Raw genomic sequence first — 18,702 nt, 5'->3', positions numbered from 1 at the left:
ATGAGGGGCTTCAAAAAGAAATAAATATTCCATGAAGTATACAAAGAAAACCCTAAAAAATTTAATGCTATGGGGTCTTGACTCTTAAGCAACGACAATAATGGAAGCTTGCAGCTTGTCATGGCAAGGAAGTTTCCTATAACCTATAACTTTCACCAAATCCTTCAATAATCAATAAATTCCTTGATAAGCTATAATTAATCGTCCAAAATAATTAAGATCTTTCGCAGAGATAGGAGATAAAACAGCTTTGTCTAGGAAGCGCAATGTTTTCCTCAAACAAAATTTTGAATCAATGATCATAATGCCTAACATTGATGAAAGAAATCGGAAGATTCCGTCCTCTTAAATTTCCTAATCCAAATAGTTCAGCCGTGCAAATATATAGTCCAATAATTAATTGAGAAAATGGCACTACAAAAAAACATTGAATCACTGATGGAATTACCGACGGAATCCATTCCGTCGCAAATATCCGTTGGAAAACTATGGAAAATTCCGTCAGAAATATTACCGACAGAATTTGCCACGGAATTCCGTCGGAAATTACCGACGGAATTTTTCCGTGGGTAATTCCGTTGGTAAAACAGTTTTCCGATGGAATTTGCCACGGAAAAATTCCGTCGGTAAGTTCCGTCGCAATTCCGTGGCAAATTCCGTCGGAAAATCTGTCGCTAAATTTACCCACAAAAGTTTGGATGGATTTTTGACTGAAATTACTGACGGAATGTTGTCCGTGGCTAATTCCGTCGGAAAAGTGAATTTTTTTCCCCAAAATTTCATATCTTTATTCTTAAAATAAAATGCAGTGATTCTATTTTTTTGTGAGGTGAAAGACTACATTATGTAAGAAAAAAACAAATAAAAATTTTGTAAAAGAACATAGTGAAATCCTAGAAGTGTGGTGAATCATAATAATTCAATCTATACATTTGATTGCCTTAAGTATGAAAAAGTGAAAATTACTTTTGAGTTATTGGTTGATTGTGACTATTTCAAATTAACTGAATATTATTGATCATAATATAGAAGAATAAATTTTAGAGACAAAATTGAATTTTAATTTACTAATCTTGAGATAATATCATATGAAGAATATAATAGGTGCAAAGCAAATATTTACATGGAATCATGTATAACAATATTGCTAACTTATTATTATTTAGTTTCATAAAACTGAAAAAAAAATTTCTCCTACCAAATATTTAACATATAGTTTGAGAATTTGGACTCAACAATTTTGATTAAAAAATTATAAGTCTTGTTAATCAAACAAAATGCTTGATGATTTGATTGTACATGATAGTGATTTATAGCAATCCTTGTTAAAATGTGAAAGATGTATGAATCCTAAGCATCATCTTTTGTAATTTATTCATGACAACATTATTCTTCTTTTTTACTCCATAACTTCATGTAATTAGATATTGTCAATATTATATTATATATAAATATATTATCTATTTTTAAAAATAGATGGACATTTTTAAATTAAAAAATATCAAATCATTTGAAAGGATACCAAAAAAAAAAATTAAACTAGTATTTGATAGATCATAATTTAGAAAATTAATATTAACAACTGTTTACAAATAATATAATTAGAAGGTTCTACTATAACATAAAAAACATATATTTAACGAATTAGTAATAAATAAAAATTAGAATGTTATGTAAATAAAAATAGTAAATATGAAAATAGCTTATTCTTTTTTTCTTGCTTTTATTTTTTAAAAGTTCCATATCTGATAGCCAAAGCACATTTTTAATACAAAATAATATTAATAAAATTATACCAAAAAAATATGTCCACATTAATATCAAGTTGGCTAGATATAGATTGAGAAAAGGTTAGCGAAATATTATAATATTATTCTAAATATAATATTATTGTTCTTATATGAGAAAAATAGTAAGACTTAAATTTAAACTTGGAATTTATAAAATGTAATTTTGTCCATTTTTTGTTTGAAGAAACCATAATTCATTTATTAGAAGGCTAAATTTAGTCTCCCTCAAAAGATTTTCACCTTCCCTTCGTTAACCCATTTAATTTGAGACTTAATTTTTGCAAAAAATATTAACTATTTTGTTCTCTTTCTTCCAATGATTAACTCTTCTTTTGTAACACTAATAAAATCATATTTTACCTTATAGTTTTATTAAAAAGAATTAGAAAGAAAGATCTGAAAAAATAATATTCATTGGGAAGGATCTTAATAATTATGATTGTTTACAGGGACCAAATATCAAAATATAAATTTAAAAATATTAAATTATCCCCAATTAGATTCCTACACTTCCTCTTATCATACCCCCTTTAGTATATTTTCTATAATCTTTTTAATTTATACTAAAATTCTTTATAGTTTGTTGTCATCAATATTGAAAAAAAAATTATGCCAATCAAATAAAAATTATTTATTATTAATAAAAGATATTTTATAGAAGTAAACAAACAATTAAACAAAATTATTCGTGTAGATGAATAGTGCTAGCAATAGTTAACTTTTATTTTTGCCTTCGTGGGGCTTTTAATTGGACTTTCTTCTTTCTTTATTTTTTTAAATAAATTATTGCTATGTATATTTTTTTATAAATATATTTAAATGTAAAAAACATATTTTAATTTATTTGAATATATACAGTTGAAAAGTTTATAAATATTTTTTCTTAAATTGTTATTAATTTCAGTTTCTTAAAATATTAAATGCTTAGATATACAATAGTATTCAGATTTATTTTTACATCTGAATTTTCCATTCTCTTAATTTTAATAACTTCTATTTTTATTATTATTTACTTTAAGTGACATATCCAGATAAAAAAAATTCTGAAAAATGATTAGGGAGAAAAAAAACGAAACCATAAAAAATTTAATGAGTATCATTAATCAATTTGATTTTCATATTATTTGGATTTCACCCTTTGTCTACCTGAAAGATGATACGTAGCTAATTCTTTTTGGTGGAATTTAAGAAGCTGGAAAAAGTTAAAAAAAAAATAAAAGAAAATGAGTGAAAATCAAAAGTGCAGCGTTTTGAATGAGCTCGGCTACTTGCTGGGGTACCATAATCACTTCTTCTTCTTCGGCGCGACTGCTAAGGGCAAAGGTAATGGTAGCTTCTTCTTGTGGAATCCTAGCCACCAGCACGCCATTAATCATCCAGATTGTTCATCATCGTCGTTGGCCAACATTCACATTCCCTTCATCCACACCAAAAGCCGTGACTTCTTCCTCCATCAAGCTTCGACGGTGACGGCATCCCTCATTATCACCATCAAGCTTGACTTCTTCCTCCAGTACTTCATGATTACTGTGCTGTCTTCAACAAAGATCTCTGCTCTTCTCCTTGATGTGGAGATTAATTAACCCCTGGGCCAGTTAAGAGAGTTTGAGGCGTAGATCGATTGCAGCTAGGATTGAGGTACGAAGTCAGGGAGTTCAGGCTCCAGGGGAATGAATGCTTTTTAAGCTCAGGTCGCTGTTCGTGCTTCAGTCTTCAGTAAGTTATATATATGATTTTTGGTCCCCTAATCTTGCTTCTTCATTCAATCTGTAATAATTTCATATCTCTAATAATTTGAAATCTTATTTTCTTTTGCTATACTGGGTGGATGAGAGTTGAGGACAAATTTTCTTGTTGGTTGTGGGAGTTTTCTCTATAGTAGCTACGGGATCTTTTCTTGCTTCAAGGCCAGCTATTCTCTTCTTGTCACAACCTTTTGCTGAATGTAAGTTATACGATTTTTGGTCCTATTTTGGTGAATACATTGGCTCTGTTTGCTGAATGTTATGGTGTGCAATTTTAGACCAGCAATTCTCTTCTTGTCACATATGTCGTGTTGAGTGTTGCTTAGTCTTGAGAAGGCTTTCTGTTATCTTAATGCCAATCTGATTCTATGCCCCAACCCCATGACTTTGTAGGATTAAAGTCAGAGCATCTTTGAGTTGAACATTCTATTTTGCTGAATCTGATTCTATTCTGCTGAATGAGTAATATTCTTCTTATCTTAGAGCATCTTTCTTCCCACTAACAGCGTGTCTTTGAGTTGAACATTAATTCAACTTTTCCCCTTAAATGCGTTCTCACACAAATGATTTCCTAATAATTTTAAGTTAATTCCTACTTTTTTAAATTGACTCTAAATGATACACACACATATACGCTTCCTTATCTTCTCACATTTAAATCCATCCCTGTTGTTGTTTTTCTTTTGTGGCCAACAAATCCATCCTTGTTGTTATCGTTGTTTCAGCATACACCTTTTTAAACGCAATAGGTATTTTAGGCAGAATAACGTTAATTTTTTGGATAGAATTGGTGAATATGTCATCATATGCTGGAAATTAATGAATTATGGTATCTTTTCTTATCCTTAGTGCAATTTTATTTTTGGACTTGACTTGATTTGGTTGTTGTTGGGATTAAGTTGAGAAGAATCTTGCCTTCCATAACACTTATATACTCCTGTCGTCTTTTTGTTTTATAGGATGAGTTCATGAGAAGAAAGGCAGAACTTAGTTCTGAAAGAGGCTCTCCAAGCATACAATCTAATCAGGAAGAATTTAACATATGGTTAGATGTTATAGGTGGCAAGAACAAGAAGGGCCGCATCTATGGATTTGGGTCTGAGGCTGATGATGATATTTGTACCCAAGGATCTTCTCCTTCCATTAACAGTACAAGTATGAATGCCATTGTTGAAACTGAATTGCGCATGAGGATAACGGAGCTTACACAGGAGAATCAGCAAATCAAACAGGAGCATCAAGAGATGAGAGAAAATTATAACAAAATCATGTCTGCATTGGAAGGAATGGGAATTAAACTATCTGAGCCCTCTAGCAGCAATATAAATTTAGGAAATGATAGTTGACAGTTGTTATTATTATTTTTATCTTTTATTTCACACTTGACACTTGACATTTGAAGCATTTGGATGTGGGAAAGACTATATATATATATATATATATATCTTTTAATAGAATGTTTGATTTTTTAACAAATTCAATTATCTTTCGTTCCCTCTTAAAAATAAAAAAATGATTGATCAAATTAAAATAGCACAAAATAAAAACAAAAATAGCACAAAATGAAAAACAAAATTGACAGGTAATTCCGTGGGCAAATCTTAGCTGATTAGCCACGGAATTTGCCACGGAATTTTCCGTGGCTAATCAGCCGCGGAATGATCCATCGCTATTCCGTCTGAAATTCCGTGGCTAATTCCGTGGCTAATCAGTCACGGAAAAGTTGCGACGGAAAATTCCGTCGGTAATTTCCGACGAAAATTCCGTCGGAAATTCCGTGGCTAATCAGTCACGGAATATTCCGTCGCAACTTTTGCGACGGAATTTGCGATTCCGTCGCAAATCGATTTAGTGACGGAAAAATTTCCGACGGAATGCATTCCGTCGGAAATTCCGTCGGTAATTCTTGTCCGTCGCAATTCCGTCGGTAATTCGGTCGGTAATTCCGTGGGTAATTCCGTCAATAAATCAGTGTTTTTTTGTAGTGTGGTTATTGGTTGCAAGTTTAAAGGCTTACTAGATGTGCGCTTGTGGTTGAATGTTGCTTTTAGATTTCGAAAGTCTAGGTCCCAAAACTGTGGATTTAATCGTTTTGTTATAGTGGTTCAATCAAGGGCGTGCTTCATTGAAAAGCGTATTACTGGGCCAAGTTTTTGCTAATATGAGTTGCTTGTGGTGCAAATTAATTTCCTTTAATCATGACAGGGTTTTATGATATTTAGGTCTTTTCTTTTTTATTGTGGTTAATTTTTTATTTAAATAATTTTATTTAATTTAAGCGGGTATTGTGAGAAGGGTTATTACGTCTAGGAAGCTCAATATTTTGCTTAGACAAAATTTTGAATCAATTCTTTTTGGCCATTAAAAATAAAAATTTGAATCAATTTATCATATATTATATAAGGGAGATGGAGGGAAGGGGAGAAAAATTTTAATAAACTTGATTTGAAAAATTGGAGAAATAGGTTTAAAAGTTTTTAATTAATTTTTCTTACTCTTTTATCTTACTTTTTTTATTAAAATTTTATAACTCCACCTCTTTAATTTTTCAAATCGAACTCTTTAAAATATTTTTCCTCCTTTCTTCTTCTTCATTTCTTTCATACCAAACATAGGGTTAGAATTGGATCTACATACTTAAATCAAAAAAGAAAAGGATCAATTATAATATTTATTATTTATGTAATATTATAATAATAGTTTTACATATTTATATGCAATATAATGTACTCAATTTTAAATTTTTTTATTATTTAATATTATAAAAGTAGTATAAAAGACATCAAAACTAAATCACACTTCTTCTTTTTTATTTTTTTATCTAAGGGCGGAAATGAGATTAAGATGTCAAGGAAAGAGGAGCTTCTGAGAAGATCCAGATGTGGTAATTCACATGAATGGTGGGTGATTGTAAAGTAACTCATTTTTGTGAAAATTAAAGTTGTTTGAAGAAAAAGAGCATTATATAGCTAAAATTTTACAATAATGAAATTAAATATTTACCATGATATATATTCTCGTGAACTAAATTATTGCACTTAATCATGTTCATGTGCCAAACAGGCAAACTTTATGATCTTTGACCTGTGATTGATTTTTTCTTTTGCGTCTATGAATAATTGATGATAATTCACTTGATTTAGACAAGAAAAAAGGTAGTGGTGCATAAATTAAGAAAATTTAATTGAAAATTTGGTAATGGTTTTTTCCTGAATCAACAGTACACTTCACGTGAGTGTACTGATTTTACAATAATAATTAACTCTTTCAGTATACAAAAACGATGGTTCTTTTAGTTTTAGCGTTAGAGACGCACTCACGATATTTGTTCTTCACTTGAGTTTTTTTGTAATATTTCTTTCCTCTTCTTTTTCATGGCATTTTTTTTATTTTTAAGAGACTCTTATTCATGAAAATCTTCTATTGATTTTGTATTTTAAATATTTAATCTTTTATAATCTAATTTCTTTATATTGAAAATATCCACGCTCTTAAATTTCGTCTGCATTTTAGTTTTGGTTTTGATCAAACATTTGCGTTATACAAATTTTCTTGAATTGTCATCAAATTTATGGGCAACAATGTGCATTTAATCCTCTAATACTAGTATTATCTAAGCTTTAGTTTTGTCTCTTAATTTTATAAAATATATTTTTGGTTCTCCAATCTTAATACCTTTTGCTCCAATGATGTTTTTGGTGCTTGTTATTGATATTTTAAAAAACCTGAAACTTAATATTAGACAAAAAAAAAAGGACTTAATATGTCAATATTTATAAATGTTTTGTGAACATTTAAAATTTCAATGTTGGAAATTTTTTTGTCTAACAAAACTTATGATATTAGGGTTAGAGGATCAAAAGGAAACTTTATAAAATTAAAGAACTAAAATGAAAAATGACGTAAAATTAAGGGAGTATAAGCACACTTTTGCCAAATTTATTTAATAATGAGTATCTATTATAAAAGAGAGCAAATTTTCATTAAAATTATTGTCAAGTTACTTCAAGTTTCCGCAACCTCTTCATCATTATATTTATCACATAATTATCATTATTGTTATTGTGTTGTTATTATTACTACTACCTCCCATTGTTGATTCTTATATCAATTTTCAACCATGACCTAAGATATTTTAGAAAACAATTAAACATTTCCCATTAATCATTGTAAAGACTTAATGGCCGATGAAAACAGAGCTAATAAAAGTGAACATAAATGAATGGAAAAGAAATTATGATGTAAAAAATATTTTAAAAAAATTATCTTGAGTTGTCAGATAGCAGACATTATTTTAAAAAAAAAAGTTTATGTAGTATTTTTTGAAAAGGAAATATAATAAATATTACCAAAAGCAACTGGGTTGAGATAAAAGAATTCAATATTTCATAAGTAAGGTTTTAAATTTAAGCCTGTGTATCATAAAAAGAAAAATACTGGAAAAGTTATTTCCTACTTAGATTTAACAATAACTTTAGATTTAACAATAACCAAATTTAGGTTAGATAAGTTGAATTCAAAACTCATTAAAATCGTGATAGGTTTTATGAGTTAGAACTTGCTTAAATGTACTTATAAACTATTTATTAATAAAATTGTAATTAATATATATCGATATTAAATATTAGTATTTAAACTCACCCGCTTATGAGATGTGAGCCAACTTCTTTCAAATTAAACATTTCGAATTTTATTTTGACAAAAGTTTTCTCTAACTTTATTCAATTTGATGCCTTAATTCTGTAAAGTATTTTTTCAATCATCTAATCATAAAAACATTATGTTAGTTTCAAATGATGATTTTTTGTACCAATTATTATTATTTTTTAAAATTAAATTTAATATGTCAACATTTAAAAATGTTTTATCAACATTCAAATTCTCTATTGGCATTTTATCTTAGTACCTTAGAGCTAATGAATTAAAAAAAATTTATAAAATTAATAGATAAAAATAAATTCTAGGCACAAGCATATCCAATTGGTTCAAACTTTATATGTCAAATATTAAATGTGAATATTTTTTTAACAAAGATTTAAATATTAATTTCCCATATTGTAAGGAATAGTTTCTTTCCGCTACATTCAATCTTGGTAATTTTGGATGAAGTCAAAGAACTACACATACGCTACTGCTTTCTGCCAGCTTTGTTGCACATGCCTAAAGCAGCGTTAGTTTTCCAGATCTCCTTGTATTTCAGGCCTCAATGGATCCCAATAACCTGTTACTTTAGGCTTTTACCGTTTTGGCCATCCACTTGTGGAAACGACAATGTTTAGAGATGGATAGACAAAGTGTTAGGTCAAATACGGACAAACGACACAGAAGTGCTAGGCCATAAGGGGATGGAGTAACGCACGATTTAATGAGCCAGAACCCTTCACCACTCCTTGAGCGTGAAACCCTTATCACACACTATGCTACACGTCGTTTTCGGATCAGGGAATCCGAAGAACCGAGAATTTATCAATATAAATCGGGATCAATAGACATGTAATGATGTCGTATAGGGAGATCTATATTGTCGGCTGACATAAATTAAAGTTTAAGCTAAATCAAATTAAACTAATTATTAAAAGGAGAAATTGCAAAAAAAGACCTTGAAATTGTAAAAACGCAGATAGGGACCCTTGACAACTTTACTTTGGGTTTTGACAACTTCAGGGCATATTATTTTTGTCAAAACCCAAAGTGAAGTTGTCAAGGATCCCTATCTGCGTTTTTGCAATTCTAATGTCTTTTTTTTTGCAATTTTCTCTTATTAAAACATAACCATATAAATCGTTTGGCAAAAAAATAAGGTTAAAGATGTAATTTTAATCCTGATTTTATTTCTCACATGTAATTCTATTCCTGATCTTTTTTCTTTGTTTTTTTTGTTGCAATTTTACCCTCACGGTTAAAAATGCAAAACAAAATCAGGAGTAAAATTGTATGTAATAAATAAAATCAAGATTAAAATTATATTTTAAAAAAAGAATAATCACATATAAAACCAAAACAAAGCCAAAAGAACCATGGTTATCTCACAAGCTATTATTGCATGCCTTTCAATTATATTTTTCTAAAAATTTATTCAAACGCCTTATTTTGATTAAATTAATTAAGGAGAATTGCTATAAAGTTTTTAAGAAATAATTGCTAAGTAGCATGTAATGATAAGTTCTAATACTCAATTGTTTATTTGTTATTGGGATGGTTAGAAATTATTATTTTTTTGACACCTCATGGTAATTTTTCCAATTAATTATGTTTATAAATCAATTTTATAAGCTCAATGCATATGAAGCATGTGGATATGAGAAACATGGTTGATTGTCTTATAATTGACTTAATTAATTATTTTTTATGAGATTTGAACAATTTTTTTATCATAAATTCTGCCAAATAGAAAAGAATATCAATTTTAGAAGCATAAACTTATAAAAATAATTATTTTAGCTTAAAAAGTTAAAATACAAAATAACGTGATGCGGTTGATTTTCTCTAAATTGAAAATTTTAGATGACATCTTAACCATGCATGATTATAACAATCAGACTGAATTAGTTAATTCAGTTGGACAATCACATAATAATAATTTAAATAGATTAAAATCTTTCCGGAACAGATCGCTTTTAAAACTGCTTTAAAACTAATAAGATGGTAATAACTTAAAAACTTTGATTAGTTAGAGCTTAAAGACTTCAACTTCGACCACATTATTACCTTTTTTCCCCCATACACTTTTCTGATTGTTAGTTGAAAGAGATGTAATAATTTTTGGAGTTAAACGTTTTCCTATATTTTATTGTTAGATTTTTTTTATTTTTCTACACAATTATTCATATTCTTAAATTAAATACGCAATTAAGTGATAAAAGATATGGATATTGTAAAGCCTCTTATTGTAAATTTACTTGACCTCCTTGGGAATGAACATCTACAAAACACAAATAATAACTTCTTTTTTGTTATAAAACAAGTAATGACTGTGTTTAAATACTGCGAATAGAAAAAAAACACATTAAAAGAGTTTTTTTTTCCCCAGACATTAAAAGAGTTATATCTTAGATAGATCCAACAATATTTAAATCTGCATTAATTAATAATATCTAATGCAATACCCTTTACACGACTATAAAACCAGTGATGACTCATGAGCTTGAATGTTGTGAACAGGGGGAAAACATGTTGCGAGAATTCCTTTATGTTATACTTAAAAGGACTTAAATATTATATTATTCAATAATATCAATATAAGATATAGAAAAATATTTTAGATCTCAAAATCCAACCCATGAAGTTCTCCAGTAATAGAGGATGCATCAGTGAAAAAAAATCCAGATTGGCGAAAATATTGACCACAAAATAATATTACTTTCCATATTAAATGTATACGTCAGATAACTAATTAATAAATATTAAAAAATTAATTAAGTTATTTTTTACCCAAAAAAAACACTTATTGGCTTCCCTATATTGCCATTTTAATCATTTACATGTAGAATTACTCCCTTGATTATAAATTCTCTTATATATGCAATCAAGAGGAACAATTTAGGAAAAAAATTATTTGTAAGATAAAATAGATTAAAGTCGTATATTTACCCTCTGTTTAGATGAGACGAAAAGTTGAGAGAAAAGAAAATAAGAGGAGAGAAAATGGAGAGAAGAGAAAATTAGAGAGAAAATATTATCACATCTCATGTTTAGATGGACAAGAGAAAACAGAAAGGAAAGAAAATGACTATGAGTAAACATATGAATGACTAAAATACCCTTTCTGTTATATCAAAATATATCTTAATTAAAATCAAATTAAATATCATAATAAAAAACTGTATTTACATTAACATAATCATATAATTTAAAATCAAATTATTTGATAAATATATATTATCATGTTATTATATCTTAATATCAAATAATTTTGTAAAAAAAGAAAAAAAATATTCTTTGTAATGTAATGTTAAAAAAACCGAAACAATAATTCTACTTGTTTTTCCTTTCAGTTCATTTTAAAACGATTTTTACAATTTTAATTATTTTATTTTTCAATGAAGCAAACACATAAGAAAGACTTCATAATAATAAATAAAGTGAAAAAATAAAAAAATAAGTATTGTTATGCTGAAAAAATATATGTAAGGGTAGAGAAGAAAAATATGTTTTCTTCTCATTTTCTCTCCATATATGGAGAGAAAAGTTGGGAGAAAAATGGGATGTGAGACCCACCTCATTTTCTCCCCAACTTTTCTTTCCTCCCACTTTTCTTCCCTCATTTAAACAGTAAAAAAACCACTTCTCCCTCCATTTTCCTTCCTTGTTTTCCTTCTCTCCTCATTTTCTCTCTATCCAAACATAGTATTAGTATCAAAACAAATATTTATACTGAGTCTTATATTTAGAACTAAACAGAGTATGATGCTTATAGCTAAAAAAAAAAAACCTCAGTCTAAACTAAGGATTATTTTATGATGTGAGGCTTCATATTTAGTGTGGACCAGCAGATCATTACTCATCTATATTTTGGTGGAGTCATAGAAATAACATAAGACAACTTGGCAATTGCATTCCAAGGAATATTTTCCCCCGTATTTCCTATAATTACTTTTTAATTTTTTATTCATTTATTTATTCCTTCCTTTCTTCTAATCTATGTGGGGTTTTATTGTTGTTCATGTGACTTATGGGACAAACATTATTCTATTATGGGAAGATTGGAATTTTTTTTATGAACACTTTAACATTTAGTTCTTTTATTTATATTTTATAGCGTCTTCTCATTTTAGGACGCTATCCCCATGATGAAATTATAATTTATATTTCTGTTGTCTTACCTTTCTCATCATTGAGAATAACTTTCGGCTTACGCTAATTAATAATAGTCACTTTTTGTGGACAAATACGATAGATTTCTTAAAATATATTATCTCAATTTTCATGGATTAAAAGTGTCAATATGCTAAATATAAATAAATAAAAACGGTCTAAGATTTATTAATCGAATGAATCTTATGCCTTCAACTTTTTTGACCATAGTTTTATACGTATTTTTTTAATTAATTAAAAACATTATTTGACTGGATCCCATAAATTAGAGAGAAAAATTGATAAGGTTTAAATTATGTATATTTTTAATCAATTCTTAATATGAATACAATTTTTTATATTTTGAAAGAATTATGTGGGAGCCTGTACATTGTACCATAGAGAAAAAAGTTGCTCATAGTCTGTAAATAGAACAATTATTTATTTAATTATTTTTTTGCCAACAAATAGCACAATTATTTATAAATTGTATAGTTTATATATATGTTGATACTGATGTGTAACTTATAAATATTTATTTTTGACAATGCATTCATAGTTTTTATATTCTGAAACAATGTGAACCTCGGGTACGTTTATTGCTGACCATATAAATTTTAATATTTTAATATTTATATAAATTATAGTTCCATGGTATTATTTAAAAAATTATATTTATTTAATACTGATATTCATTGAATTTAAACAATTAGAAAATTTACAAATTAAATTTAGATCTACGAAAACTCATGGGATCCAAACAAGTTACAAGATGGGAATAGCTGTTGCGAGCGAATATATATAAATTTGTGTCAATTTTCAAAGATTTAATTCAATTGAAAATTAATATCATTATAAACCAATGTACAACTTATTACAATTTACAAGGGGCATTTCCGCAAGCCATAAATGATATGAGATCATATTTCGTATATCGTATGTGAAAAATACATGAAAATTTTATCTAGCTTAACAAATTTTTGTACACAACATACATGAATTTTAAAAATGACCTTTTTCACAAAAATAAGAAATAAAATGATCTGATTTTGTTTTGTTTTTTTTGTTTTTTCAAAAGTAGCTTCTCAAACTCACGCGTAAACATGGACTGTACAAAAGTGCCAAAGTACAGTATCGCATTATTGGGTGGCAAAAAACAGGAGAGGTGGGGCCCACACAGAGACGTGAATACATTGTCTAATGTTGTTTAATAATTGGCTTCATAAACATATATACCCCACACTCACAAGACAATTTTGCATGTGAATTCCCATTAGCAAGATGACAATTAAAGACCTTATAAAAAACATATTGATGATAATTAAATGCCTTAAAGTATAGAAATTCAAACAAAAAACCATGTCTTTGGATAATAAAATAAATAACCAAATACTCCTCTTATTCTAAATACAGGAGTTAGTTAAATATCAAGTTGGTTTTAATTCTAAATATAAGATTTTAATCCATTTCATTTATCATATTTATTGTTTTTCTTTAAACTAATTTGTTTAAGTTATAAAAAGATATACTACCTCCAATTTTAATTGTAAAACCTTATTTATAGTCTACAAATAAGGTCTTATAATTAAGATTGGAGGTAGTATAATTTAATATCATATAAGAGTAATTTAGAGAGATCATTTCAAATTTATTAAAAGGATAAAGATGCAATTTTACTCACGATTTTTTTAGTGGTGCAATTTTATTCCTAAAAGTAAGTTAATATCAGATATTATTTCCAAGTGTGATGCGAAATATTTTCAACTTATTTTTCAGCTTTTAGCAATCATAAATTCATTTTAGAATAATAATTAAATCTTAAAATGCTTTAATGACCCAATGTCTTACCTTGCAAATTTTAAAAAAATTTTAACTTATGTTTCAGTTTTCGATGGTCATAAATATAGTTCGGAACAATAATTAAGTCCAAAGCTTTAACAAGTACTATTTTCGAGTTGGCAAAAAAAAAAAAACAATACTATTTTCAAGTGGAAAAATTTTTTTTCGATTAACTTGTAACTGGATGGATTAAAAGTATGAAATAATTAAACTAAGAAAAGCATCGACCTTCCACCCTCATATGGGAAGATTATTCTGTAATCTTAAGAAAACTTACAAAATTAAAAAATCTTATTAATTGTTTTGAAAAAAGTAAATTAACAAATAACAAGGCATCACCGCATGATAAAAATGATATTGTTTATGATATTTTTATATTATATATAAATATATGGATTACTATTTTATTAAAATATAAAAAATACTTTTTGCCATAAAACTATCAGTGTTATGTTATTTTGTAATATATTTTCCTACGGTGTATGTATGTATATTCCATTCTTTATGTAATATAAACATCTTATAAAACTACAATTTTCATCGTTTATAAACATTATGACACAATTTAAATTTCATATAAACTGAAAGCCAACAATAATCTAGTAAATTATTAAAATACGTTGGGAAAAAAATAAAATCATTAAACTACTAAAAATCTGATTAAAAAAATCTATTGCCCATTTTAGCACTTCCATGAACAGTACCTGTATGCCTCTCATCTTTGGAGTTCAACAAGTGGACTAAAATTTTTAGGGTCTTTTTTTATTTCCTTCAGTTACTTTTTAGGATCTGAAAAATAGTAAGTTGACTCGAGAAAATAATTGTAGCTCAAGCATTAAAAAAATAAAATAAAAGTAATGTCTTTACCCAAAGTGGCAGAGGTAATGCTCTAATCAACTAAGATATTTCTCAATGCAATTTAAGGGACAAAAAAACTATAGTGGATTAAAAAACTATAGTGGATTCCACTTGTCATCAATCCACAACCCTAGTTTGTATATTTTCCCCAGATTATACGGACTGATAGGATTAAAAATGATATATACTCCATGACGTCTTTGGGATTGCTGTGTGGTGCTTTCCTTAAAGAGAAAATATACGGTCCTTACTAATCTCTTTTCTTTAAAAAAAAGTTTTGAAGGATAAAATTTTAAGTTTTTAATTAATTTTCTTAATAAAAATGATCAACCATATTATATGCAAAAAAGTACATAAAAATAACTGCACATCGTATAAAAAAATCAAAAGAAAATTTACAATGCCAAGACCAAGAGATGTGCCATAGAAGGCAACTCTAAACCGAGCAAAGACCAATATATGCCGAAGAATTAAATTAATTAATTAAGTTGTACAATTGACAAAAATATTCATGACAAAAGAAATTCAAATATCAATATATTATAAATTTTAAGCATATACAAAAAACGATATTAGATATATGCATGATAAAAATATAAAGCATGGGTATGACTATTTTTAAGAAAAGCACTAAAATTGTATAATCATTTAAAATAAAAAATTAATCTATTGTAAATTAGGAAAAGCATACTATGCTTTCTCACAGCTTTTTTATACCAAGATTTTTTTTTTCATCACGTCAATTAAAGTAATAACAATTCAGAAAACTTTGATTGATGCCTTAATTACTATGTATGTGCATGTATGTAAATCACATAAACTCTCAATTAATGAGAAGTATTTAAAAGAAAAATTAACAGCTGTGCTAAAGTGTGAAAACTGGATAACCTTATAAAGAAGAAAAGTATGACCCGGACAGTAAGTGAAAAACAAACACACACCCATCACTGTTGAATTAATAATAGTACTACGGGTATATATATATATATATATATATATATATATGACCTTATCCAACAGAGTTCATAAAAGTGGCTAAATTCCTCTCTTATCAAGGCTCTTTTTTATTTTTTTATTTTATTAAAGCCATTGAAGAGCTCTTCAGCACTGACATTCTATCACTTTCCTTCACTTTCTCTCCATCTCTCTCTCACTATAAGAACACTCCCTCGTTCTCTCTCTCTCTCTCTATCACTCTCTGCAGATTGGTATATATCCAGAGAAGAAGGAGAAGTTGCAGAGAGATCATCGATCGCCATGGGAGGGAAGCTTAGCAAGAATGGAGGAGGAGGAGGAGGGTACTATTACAGCTGCGGGAAGGAAATGATGAATCTGAAACACAGAGTAAAGGTTCTGCAAGAGGAGATAAAGAAGGTGATGGCGGAGAGAGAGAGAGAGTACATGAACTGTGAGAGAGAGATAATGATGTTTGCTATGAAGGAGAGTGAGTGGAGGAGAGAGAAGGCGAAGCTGAGGCAGGAGGTGGCGCAGCTGAGGAAGACGGTGGAGGAGAGAGAGGAAAAGATAAGAGAGATGATGAAGAGGGACAAAATGGGAATAATGGAAAAAGGTGAGGATAATAGTAGGAAAGAATGGGAATTAATGGGGACGAAGCTTCTGGTTGAGAAGATGAAGGAGGAAAGAGCAAGAAGAGACGAAGCCGTAGAGAAGTGGAAACAACTTTATCTGGAAATTAAGACTGAGTTGGATGACCTCATTCAGAGAACTTATAATGGTATGTATATATCTGAATCAGACTCCGTTAGATTTGAGAATTATTATAATTATGTGTAATCGAGTCCGTTTCAGTCTGCCCAAGAGATTTGGGCAAATTAAAGTTTTTGCATTTTTAGGTGTAAAGAGATTCAATTAAACTGGTTAAGGAGTGGCAATTTTGGTTTCTTGGATTTGTTCGTATTTACAAGAGACATTAATAACTTGTTTGAAATCTTTGGTATCATTTTTTATTATTACCTCATTAATTATACTTAATTAATTATTCGTGCTCTTTCACATTCATACTCACTCTCTATAATTAAAGATGTTTTTGAAAACATAAATTATATTTTTCTTACATATTTCTTATTTTTAATTGATTTTAACCAGCTTTTTAATTTATGAAGTTCAGTTATTTGTATTTACAAAAACACCGGAGAGAGTAATGTTTCCAGAGCTTAGCTGAGTAATGTTTATGTTGAACTACAGAATTTCTGGAAAGTAAAGTTGAACATTTGTATGTTTCTTTTTAAATTAAGTTAAAAAGGCACATATTAATTAATTGATTGAATAGATTTATAGCATTTGCATTATTTTGTGCTTGAGTTCATCCTTTTAGATAATAATTTTACTTGGCATTCCCTTAATTATCATTACTTAATTACAATGGTACGTCTGTTCCTATTAATTTTTTGTTTTAAAATAACTTTTTCTTTTACAGATTTACATTTTTTTTTCTTTTCACTCCATTCTATTCGATATGCAAAAACAACCCAACACCTACCCATAACTGTAAGTTGATTTTCCCTTTGAACTAATTAAATTAATAAATTCAAGCATTCAGTAGTTGGGAGGTTGGTTGCCTTTCACTGTCCTTTTAAAGTTAGACTTGAAAGAAGAAAATGTACATTGAATTTTTGTGTGTGTGTTTTTTTTTTTTCCAGAAGCCTAGATCGCTTATACAGTTTTACATACGAACCATTCAAAGTAAGTTTTAACAAAATAAATTTTTTGAAGTAAAAAAAATTAGTAAAAATAAGAAAATTAATAAAACTTGGGGGTACGGTTGAGATCTGATATGACGGTTTATATTAAATATAGATATTTATTGAATTCGAGTCATTCTTGCGCATCTTAATTATTTGACTTTTTGATGATATATAGGTGATGGATTATGTTGGAAAGCAGAAGAAAATGAGGTGCATATTGAGAAAATGAAGACAGAATTAGAAGATAAGGAAGGAACAATCAAGTCTCTAAAATCTCAATTGGACTCATTGGAGCAAGAAAAGATTAAAAAGGAGAGAGAGTTTGATTTGTTGAGACAAAGCTTGAGAATCATGAATGGCAATAAGAGTTTACTTCAGACGAAAGAGAAGCTCTTGAAATCCAAAATTGTCAGATAATTAAGATTAATTTGTTGCTTTAACTTGTAAAATAAAATTCTCTAATATTTTGTCAGTTAAGTAAAAAAGTTGGTCCCGCCTATGTGAGATTTACATATGTAAAGGTCAGACTTTACTTTTCCCTTCCTTTCCCCCCCTCCATTTTGCCTTTGCTTGTTACTTTCAGAGATCTTAATTCGAATATGTATATGTATTTTTGCATACGTACTTCATGGTAATTTTATTATTTGCATAAAAAAGTGCAAGTGAATTCTATTTTTTAAATTAAAAAAAGAAAAGGGTAATTTATTTCTTGGATCGTGAGATAGACAAGAAAAGCAGAAGCAAGATAGTGATTTTCTATTTTTGTTCTTTTTGAAATTTCCCTTACTTTCTTGTGTAGATGCAAACAAATTCATATTTGAGAGAAGCTTCCATTCACCTTATGATAGAGCAATAAGCTAAAAGTGTTGCCATGATTAATAATTAATTGGCCATTTCCACCTAATTCTCTGTTCCTCTTTCAGTTATCATTATTATATATTTTTTAATGTGGAAATAGGTAAATGAGGCATT

The 18,702-nt window shown here is 28.3% G+C and overlaps 1 protein-coding gene across 2 annotated transcripts; it reads left to right on the top strand.

Annotated features, from left to right (window-relative positions):
* The first annotated feature begins 13,186 nt into the window (after nt 1-13,186).
* LOC114753101 (chromosome partition protein Smc-like) lies at nt 13,187-18,186 on the top strand. Of its 2 annotated transcripts, XM_028941768.1 has the most exons (3): nt 13,187-13,192; nt 16,260-16,760; nt 17,906-18,186. In XM_028941768.1, the coding sequence occupies exons 2-3, from the start codon at nt 16,283-16,285 to the stop codon at nt 18,145-18,147; spliced, it is 720 nt and encodes a 239-aa protein (XP_028797601.1). In that variant the 5' UTR covers nt 13,187-13,192; nt 16,260-16,282; the 3' UTR covers nt 18,148-18,186. The 2 variants fall into 2 exon arrangements, with proteins under 2 accessions (XP_028797601.1, XP_028797600.1); XM_028941767.1 differs by lacking the exon at nt 13,187-13,192 and having other exon boundaries at nt 16,132-16,760.
* Nucleotides 18,187-18,702: the final 516 nt, after the last annotated feature.

The sequence above is a fragment of the Neltuma alba genome, unplaced genomic scaffold (genome assembly GCF_004799145.2).
Source record: "Neltuma alba isolate B1F8T4 unplaced genomic scaffold, ASM479914v2 tig00007698_pilon, whole genome shotgun sequence".
Classification (NCBI taxonomy): Eukaryota; Viridiplantae; Streptophyta; class Magnoliopsida; order Fabales; family Fabaceae; genus Neltuma; species Neltuma alba.
The sequence above is the reverse complement of the archived record's forward strand: the minus strand, read 5'-3'. Positions and strand labels throughout refer to the sequence as shown.

Excerpts from the sequence above, each read along its gene's own strand:
- LOC114753101 (XM_028941768.1), top strand. The coding sequence starts at position 16,283 with ATGGGAGGGAAGCTTAGCAAGAATGGAGGAGGAGGAGGAGGGTACTAT. Across the intron at positions 16,761-17,905 it reads CATTCAGAGAACTTATAATG|GTGATGGATTATGTTGGAAA; the intron begins GTATGTATATAT and ends GATGATATATAG.